The sequence below is a fragment of the Cydia strobilella genome, chromosome 17 (genome assembly GCF_947568885.1).
Source record: "Cydia strobilella chromosome 17, ilCydStro3.1, whole genome shotgun sequence".
Classification (NCBI taxonomy): Eukaryota; Metazoa; Arthropoda; class Insecta; order Lepidoptera; family Tortricidae; genus Cydia; species Cydia strobilella.
The window spans coordinates 15,215,283-15,224,323 of NC_086057.1; the positions used below are offsets into that span (position 1 = coordinate 15,215,283).

Sequence of the window (9,041 nt, forward strand, 5' to 3'; positions counted from 1 at the left end):
CGATTGGACTTTACAGCCACAGGAAGAGATGTGCCGCACCTCCGATCTCCGACGGCGCTCAGACCTCTTCTTCATAATAAACTGTCGCTGCATTAATCATCTGTCAAGATGCTGTGGCCAATGATGATGATGATGATGACCATATCTTTATATTACAGTGATGGAACCGACCCCACAGAAGAACGCCTAAACCTGGCGACGTTCCTCATATCTCGCGCGTGCAACAACTGCGTCCTAGCCAACTATCTGTACTGGTACCTCCTCATCGAGTGCGAGGATCGGCAGACCACTCAGGAAATGGCTATCAGGAGCATGTACCTTACTGTCATGAGGACCTTTAGTCATCAACTCGCTAAAGGTAAAAAAACTGGACAAGCCCCACCGAGGGTTCCGTACTTTTTAGTATTTGTTGTTATAGCGGCAACAGAAATACATCATCTGTGAAAATTTCAACTGTCTAGCTATCACGGTTCATGAGATACAGCCTGGTGACAGACGGACAGTGGAGTCTTAGTATTAGGGTCCCGTTTTTACCCTTTGGGTACGGAACCCTAAAAACTAGAAAAAACTTGTCATGTATAAACGACAGGTGGAAACAAAACAATCCTTAGCAGTTCTAACTGCTATATATGAAATAAATCGGATAAAAATTACGTTATACCAGCATCGCTTTTTTAGTATTCCGTACCCAAAGGTTAAAAGCGGGACCCTATTACTAAGACTTCTGTCCGTCTGTCTGTCTGTCACCGTGATAACTAGACAATTGAAATTTTCACATATGATGTATTAACTGAAAACTGACGCTACTGACTGATGTATTAACTCCGTTGCCGCTATAATAACAAATACTAAAAAGTACGCAACCCTCGGTGGGCGAGTCCGACTCGCACTTGTCCGGTTTTTAATCAATACACCTTTTATTTCTTTGTATGTTTTTTTGACATATAAACCATCCTCTTGAATCACTCTATCTATTAAAAAAACCGCATCAAATCCGTTGCGTAGTTTTAAAAATCTAAGCATACATATATATATAGGGACAGCAGGAAGCGACTTTGTTTTATACTATGTAGTGAAGGTACGGGATCCACAATAATACTTGTACGTTTTTTTTATGCTTAATGTGTATTTATTTTCCAGGCACCGCGGAACATCAACGCACTCGCTCCTTCCTCGCTCGCCAACAAGTCTTCATCGACAAACTAGTCAAACTCGTCAAAACCGTCACCCGCGAAAGCGGCAACCGGAACAAGAAAGCAGAACGCCTCCAGCAACTACTAGCCGACCCTGACGCCTTCAAATTCAACTTCACCAACTTCGAACCCATGCCTTTTCCTTTAGACCCTAACGTTACTATCAAAGGAATTGTCGCCAAGAAAGCAAGCTTGTTTAAATCTGCTTTAATGCCTTCGAAGTTGACGTTTTTGACGACGGAGGGAGTGGAGTATGAAGCCATGTTTAAGCATGGGGACGATTTGAGGCAGGATCAGTTGATTTTGCAGATGATAACGCTTATGGATAAGTTGTTGCGGAGGGAGAATTTGGATTTGAAGTTGACGCCGTATAAGGTGAGTTTTTGTTGTTACGAAAACATTTTTGAAATGCTGTGAGTTGAGGGGTTAAATGTGACATTTCCAATCAAAAGGCACCATATTGTCGCTTACCATAAGGACGAAAATTGCTTGTATATTTATACGAAAAGCCTAGTGTCAGAGCGTCCTTATGGCAAGCGACATTGTGGTACCTATTGCTTGAAAACGGCACATATTTTAGGTATAGGCTTTGTCATGCCCAATCTAAGTTCTTAGTTTCTTACAGTGCTTCTAAAAGACTTCTAGAAATCTTTGAAAAAAAAAATGTATCTTTAAGCTCAATGGTTATCTTATTTAAAAATTCTGACGATATTTAAAAACTCAAAATAAATGCTGACTTAAAATACTATTCCTTGTATACAAGGGTGTAGATAACAAAACTAAAATGTTACCTGCTTAATATCAATTACCGATCTTAAATAAAAGTATCAGTTACATCGATTACGGGTTATAACAACAGCTATGTATCGTCTACTTAAAACTACGGCATTCTGTTATGGGGTAATTCTATTCAAATTCTTGATACTTTCACAGGTCCTAGCAACAAGCTCAAAGCACGGCTTCCTCCAATTCATCGAATCAGTGACCGTGGCCGAAGCTCTAGGCACCGAGGGCACGATACAGAATTTCTTCAGAAAACATAATCCGTGTGAAGGCGCGCCGTATGGGGTTAAGCCGGAGACGATGGACACTTATATTCGGAGCTGCGCGGGCTATTGTGTTATTACGTATCTTCTCGGTAAGTTGTAAAATTTTAATCTTGTTGATACATTTATACATTTATTGATAAAATTGTACAAATTTTACAAAAAATGCGGATGTTGAATGCGGTATCAGCAAACAAAAACAGCCTTGCGTGCAAAAAGTGTTTATGGCATGGCACCTAAATTGTATAACAAGCTACCCAATTCAATAAGAGAATCCGATATGCCTCTATTTAGGAAATATTTGTTGGACTTTTTGATACAAAATGCTTTTTACTCTTTGAAATTTTAACTAGCTCGTTTTAGCGAGAGATACACGCATTTTTTTTTAAGGTACACTGCAGGTATAATTTATTTACTTATAAATATATCGTTGAATTTCCGGGAGGTCCACTTGCCACCCTGACACATTATTTTATTGTTTGAATTTTAGCTTTGTACTCGTACGTATGAAAACTCATGTGACTGCTATTTATAAATACAGAACTCTACATGAATAATGGACCTTTTTGAGCGTAGATAAGCACAAAACTACAACTAGACATGGATAATAAAGTAAAGCACCATACCTACTTATTACAAAATTTTAAAATGTTACGAGTCTGAAACTCAATCTTGGCGTTTATCCCAGTTGTGGCCTTATCTGCAGTAGCATCCAAAGGCAGCCATAGTCGCAACCCAGATAATATAATATATTATTTCCACATAGACATAGTATATACAAGTAGTTATAGACGCGCCGAGCGACCGGGGGTAAGAGAAAGAATATTCATATAAAAGGACAGCATAGGATTTTTTCTCTTTCGCTTATAAATTTCGGTATTTCGCCATCGCCTCCTACCTATAATGCCACCCGGTCGGTGATAAGGACAATTGATTATTTCAAGTTATAGACATGAAACCGAGCGACCAGGGGTAATAGAAAGACATATTCATGTATTGACAGTTCCATGTTTGGCAGCATAATCCTTTTTCTCTTTCACTTTTATAAATTTCGGCATTTCGCCATCGCCTCCTTGCTATGATGCCATAACCCGACCATGAAAAACTGCCCGGTCGGTGATAAAGACAAAGCATGGCACTATTTTCTCTTTCCTCTTATAGGAATCGCAATAAGACTATCTTTCTCTATCAAAGAGTGTCAGGCCCTTGTATTTCCAGGTGTTGGCGACCGCCACTTGGACAATCTGCTGCTCACGAAGTCCGGGGCCCTGTTCCACATCGACTTCGGCTACATCCTGGGCCGCGACCCCAAGCCCCTGCCGCCGCCCATGAAGCTCAGCAAGGAGATGGTGGAGGCTATGGGTGGAATCCATTCCGAGCATTATCAGGAGTTCAAGAAGCAGTGTTATACGGCGTTCTTGCATCTTAGGAGGTTAGTCTATTTTTTGCTTGTCGGCAAACCTGACAACCAAGTGGACCTGTCTTCTATCAAGGACATTAAATTTCTACTTTTGACGTCATCTATGAAACTGAGCAAATAAATGGTGGAGGCTATGGGTGGAATCCATTCCGAGCATTATCAGGAGTTCAAGAAGCAGTGTTATACGGCGTTCTTGCATCTTAGGAGGTTAGTATATTTTTTTGCTTGTCGGCAAGTGGCAATCTAACCAGGTTCCACAGAGGCAAATTTACTAACACATACATCGCAATTATGTTTCCAGACACGCCAACCTGATGCTGAACTTGTTCTCCCTGATGGTGGACGCTTCAGTTCCCGACATAGCCCTGGAGCCCGACAAGGCGGTCAAAAAAGTCCAAGACAAATTACGGTAAGTACAGAATTCCCCACCAAACAAAAACCCACCTAGTGCGTGTAGGGCCATTCAGATTTCTGAAAAAAAAACACTAATGGCTCAACCGATCATGTTCAAAATAATTTTCGTGAAAAGTATTTATAAATAGTCTGTGTGGAAAGAGAAGAGTCGTGGAATGTAAGGCCCCATTAGCACGAGAGCTTAAAAAGCGTTGCGTGTGTGACGCACCCATAAGTAAGAGCGAGAAAGCGATATTTCTTTCTCGCTCTTACTTATGGGTGCGTCACATACGCAACGCTTTTTAAGCTCTAATGCGAATGGGGCCTAAGGGAACCCATACATTCTGTGACTTCTCATTCCGCACAGACTAATTAAAATTTATTTTCTGCTTTTTTTTTCAAATTTTTCAAATTCACCACAAAAAACGCTTTTAGCAGCCTTAATGATATTTTTAAAGACCTATCGAACGATGTGCCACAAGTTGATTTTTCATTTTTAGGGTTCCGTACCCAAAGGGCAAAAAGGGGACCCTATTACTAAGACTATACTGTCCGTCTGTCCTTCACCAGGCTGTATCTTATGAACCGTGATAGCTAGACAGTTAAAATTTTCACAGATGATGTATTTCTGTTGCCGCTATAACAACAAATACTAAAAAGTACGGAACCCTCGGTGGGCGAGTCCGGCTGTCACTTGGCCGGTTTTTTTTAACAATAACTTTTTGTTTTTAGACTTGACCTTGGGGACGAAGAAGCAGTACACTATCTTCAGAACCTTCTGGACATGTCAGTGACAGCTGTCATGGCGGTCCTGGTGGAACAGTTCCACAAATTCGCGCAATACTGGCGTAAATAGACAGACAATACAGTAGTGTCCTCCCCCAATAAGATAATGTCCCCATGATGCTGTTTATCTGTAGGATCTTTGGGGACAAATGACAAAATGGGGACGGCAATATACTTTTATTTAAATGTTTACCTCACTGTTTATTAGGTACAGACCTAGAAGAAGGTTTACACATAGACTGAGCTTTTTCAGGTTTCATTATGTTTACCTACATTGAAAAACATCCTACATTGAAATACATAATGATATTTCGTACACAAGTTTCTAGAAACTCATTAAAACGAGACGGGGTTTTGATACACTTGCCTTTTGCATTGTACATTAATTAATAATGTGTAAACAAGGCCCCGTTTCTCAAAAGCTTGTAGCTTGTAATACAAGTGGAAGTCCCTTTCTAACAAAGGCTGTCAAAAAGTGACATCCGCTTGTATTACAAGTTACAAGCTTTTGAGAAACGGGCCCCAGATTTGATCTTTTTTAATTTAAATGGCGTTTTTCTTATTTTTGTTATCGCTTCAGGATAAATCCATTTCCTATAAGACTAAACGAAAAGAAATCTAATAATAATACCATGGTCTGTTCATTGTTCAACCCGACCATAATAGACAATTATTGTTGTATGCATCTTATCTGACTATCATAAACTGAGCAAGTAACAATTAATTTCCTTTAAAAAAACGATTGAGTGTAGGTATAGCTTGTAAATCTTATAATTTAGTGTAATGCATATGTTATTAAGAAGTGTTGCTTCTAAGATAATCCATTTTGTACTGTGATAATAGTATTATAAAATAAAATTTATTAATATTATAACATTGTTTAATTGCCATTGCTAAATAATAGTTACGTACATTCTTAGGAAATAATCTAGTAACGTTTTTTTCATTTTCACATGTGTAACTATGGTACCAGATTGAACGATACAAATAATATATGAGATTCTGGTTTCATGGATATTTCTCTCTTAACCAGTAGGTGTACATATGGCTGTTTTTAATCTTCGAGACCCAGCACAATTACTGAGATGAGATGAAATTTCACAATAAATAGGAAATAACAAGTGTTTTCAACAAATCCTTTTTTAACCTTTGTTATCTTACAAATTACATTTTAGGTACCTATATTTATTTCACATATAACACCAATATAGAAAAATAAATAAGTTGTTTACACATAATACTTATTTGAAAGAAAGAAAGATTATTTGTTACTTAAAATTTGCATATTTTTTTACCCAGGTGATCCTATTGGACGCAATCACGCAATGTATTCAGCATAAATGTCTGAATAAAAAATTCTGATAATATTATAAACCGAAGCTAAAACCTCACATCTAAGTATGTACTTAATTATACACTACGTGTGAAATTGATCAGTCTTTATTTACTTCCCTGATAATTTTAATGTTAATATTCTTTACACAGTGACCTCACGTGTTAGCAGCCATAAGATCACCCCCGTTAGCTATGCAGTCGCCTGCCACAAATATCTTGCTGCCCGTCGCGGTTTGTATGACATCGCACGCCGCTATTTCAGCATAGTTCACACCCCCAACAACATATACTAACACACTTTTAGGCTTGAGCGGAAACCCACCTACTCTGGTGTCATTTTTAAGTAATTTAACTAAGTTTTTCGCATCTTTGCAACCGAAATCGAGATCGCTTTGGGGTTTTAAATTATCTATTTTCTCGTTAAAAGTTTCTATACCAACTTTAAAGTTCTCAACTATTTTTCCGCCAACTTTTAAATCTGGTAAAGCGGACAGTTTAGTCAAAACGTCCAGCAAGGATTCAGATGTCAATACAGTATTGCAAAGTGTTGCTATCAAGGGTATATAGCCTCCATTGAAAACGTAACCCGGTGATGATTTACTGGAGTCCTCAGGAGGAAGCATTTTTAGTTTATTAGCTGTAGTTTGAAAACTATTCTGCCATTTCGGTAATCTGTCACTTAAGTTTCCAAGATTTGAAATGTTAAGAGACAATTTTAATGTTGATGGTTGAATTAGCAATCCAGCATTTATCAAATTGTTAAATACATATAAGAAATTGTATCCAAAAGCTAGTAAATACTTGTTTACTAGTGAATTATATTCGTCATAGGACAGTCCTTGTGTTAAACTTAATAAACACATAAGCCTTAAGCTGTTGTAGATGTGTATGTCAGTGCCAAAATTCTCATCAACAAAAGTGAAGTTTGATTTCTTATTGTTGTTATTAAGCATATCTGTCTCTGTCACTTTGAGGTTCTCAAACTTATTGCTCATTTCTGAAATTATGGTTTCACAAGCTAATACATGGTTGACTAGGCTTTGCTTGAAAAGTGTGACTTGTTGTAATTTTGTGGCCACAAAATGCTTAATTTCTTGTATTCCCAGTGCTTTAATATCTTCATTTTTCAGCAGTTTCGCTTTTGAGCTAAGTACACTTAGCACTTCTGAAAAATGTCTATATTTTATCTCTCCATAAAGGCAATCTATGGAGCTATCTAAAGTCATAATTGTATTTTTTGCTACCGTTTTATCTTCTTCAAAGTCAAAACTTAGCTTTCCTTTCTTTATCTTAGTGTCTTGTACATTCAGTTCTAAGTGTCCACAGGTAATTTTAAATATTTCACTCAGCAATCCACTGTATGTGGCAGGAGTGAGAAGACTAGAGGCATAATCCTGGCTTCTATCAATAACTATCAATGCACCAATATCATTTGAACTTTCTTCTGTCAAGAAATCCCTTGCATAAGTTTCATTGTAAACCTCAAGCATATCCAAAACACTTGCTGACAACTTCCCAACTGAAAAAATTGCCTTAGGCCGGCCTATGACATGGAATAAACTCCACAATGACATGGAAATGCTTGACAATAAGGAATGATTTTGCTCAACAAATAACTGCTTGAATAAAAAAGGCAGTTCTAAGCTCAGTAGCTGTTCATCTAAAGCCATAAGTTCCCAGGTAAATGGGTGTAGTTTGACGACTCCATATAGGCCTCTGCTTTCTAATAGAGAATCATAAGAGCATACTACTTTTGGTACTATTATAATGTGAAAGCAGTTCTGGTCGGCTAGGGAGGAGTTTTGGCTGAGTACAGAAGATATCTGGTCAAGAACACACTTGTACTTCTGGATGCAGGATGGGATGAAGTATACTCGGTTTGTGTTTGCTGTGGGACCCAACTGTGGGTCCATTTTGTAGATTTTGTCAATACCATGTTGTCTGCAATAGAAATTAATTATTAAAAGTACAGCACCTGCAAATACGTAAGAAAATACCTACACTACTGCATTAACTAAAGCAGTCAGAAAAAATATTTAATAAGCTGTCTAATAGGAAAAATTATTTGGGATTTTACCAGCAATAACAGCAAAACAAAATGCTATGTTACTTTAGGTGTGTGTGGAACTTTTATTAAAAAATTGGCCTTTTCAGTGCCAGCGCAGAATGATTCTTCTGCCCACACTTTGTAATGAAAGTATGCTGACAACTATGTTAATTAAAAATATTCAATTTCAATTCGAGTGTAACTTACCGTAGCCAGCTGACGCCACATATTCTTTCCAAGGGCTTGATTAGTACGGGATCAATAATTAAGTCCTTTTTATCGCCACATAGCGAGAGTATCCGTTCTAATTTGCACTGAGATATGACGCTCAAAGAACTTAGTTTGAGGGTAAGCGGATGCTCCATATTTCTGCTCATTGCATCTTTGTACGGAGAAAGGTTGTCTTGAGTACTTGAGCCCTAAACTTTATGCATTACGTATCAGTAACATCATCTAAATTTAAGGAATATAGACGAAATGATCGGAGAAAATATCAACAAATACACCCACACGTTCCATTCCAATAAGACGCACGGAGTGTCAAACTTATGTCATTGTCAAATATTGACAGCCTCTTGTCAAATTTTTGACGTTTTAAAATGTTGCCGCGACTGAATATTTATAGTAGAAGTAAAACCGATCAGTACACGAGCTTTCTGGCTATAACATTTTAAAATATTAACGTTTGTACCATATTAATGGAAAACCCTTCTTAATAAACCCATACTCAGCATAATGATTACATATCAAGCGACGAAAAACAATTACATCGATTTATTCAATGGTTTTAATGACAATTTCCGGTCATGCGCGTAGTTGAT

The 9,041-nt window shown here is 37.8% G+C and overlaps 2 protein-coding genes across 2 annotated transcripts in view; one reads left to right on the forward strand and one right to left on the reverse strand.

Annotated features, from left to right (window-relative positions):
- LOC134748897 (phosphatidylinositol 3-kinase catalytic subunit type 3) overlaps window positions 1-5,604 on the forward strand; it is a 28,922-nt gene extending 23,318 nt beyond the window's left edge. Inside the window, exons 13-18 of the mRNA XM_063683732.1 lie at window positions 159-358; window positions 1,141-1,568; window positions 2,127-2,331; window positions 3,458-3,671; window positions 3,961-4,068; window positions 4,785-5,604. Coding sequence (XP_063539802.1) covers window positions 159-358; window positions 1,141-1,568; window positions 2,127-2,331; window positions 3,458-3,671; window positions 3,961-4,068; window positions 4,785-4,908 — 1,279 coding nt within the window. The 3' untranslated portion in view covers window positions 4,909-5,604. The remainder of the gene's footprint in view (window positions 1-158; window positions 359-1,140; window positions 1,569-2,126; window positions 2,332-3,457; window positions 3,672-3,960; window positions 4,069-4,784) is intronic.
- Window positions 5,002-8,742, reverse strand: LOC134748900 (vacuolar protein sorting-associated protein 33B). The gene is made up of 2 exons (XM_063683736.1): window positions 8,428-8,742; window positions 5,002-8,114 (listed from the first exon to the last, which is right to left on the reverse strand). The coding sequence occupies exons 1-2, from the start codon at window positions 8,595-8,597 to the stop codon at window positions 6,329-6,331; spliced, it is 1,956 nt and encodes a 651-aa protein (XP_063539806.1). The 5' UTR covers window positions 8,598-8,742; the 3' UTR covers window positions 5,002-6,328.
- Between the last annotated feature and the right edge of the window lie 299 nt (window positions 8,743-9,041).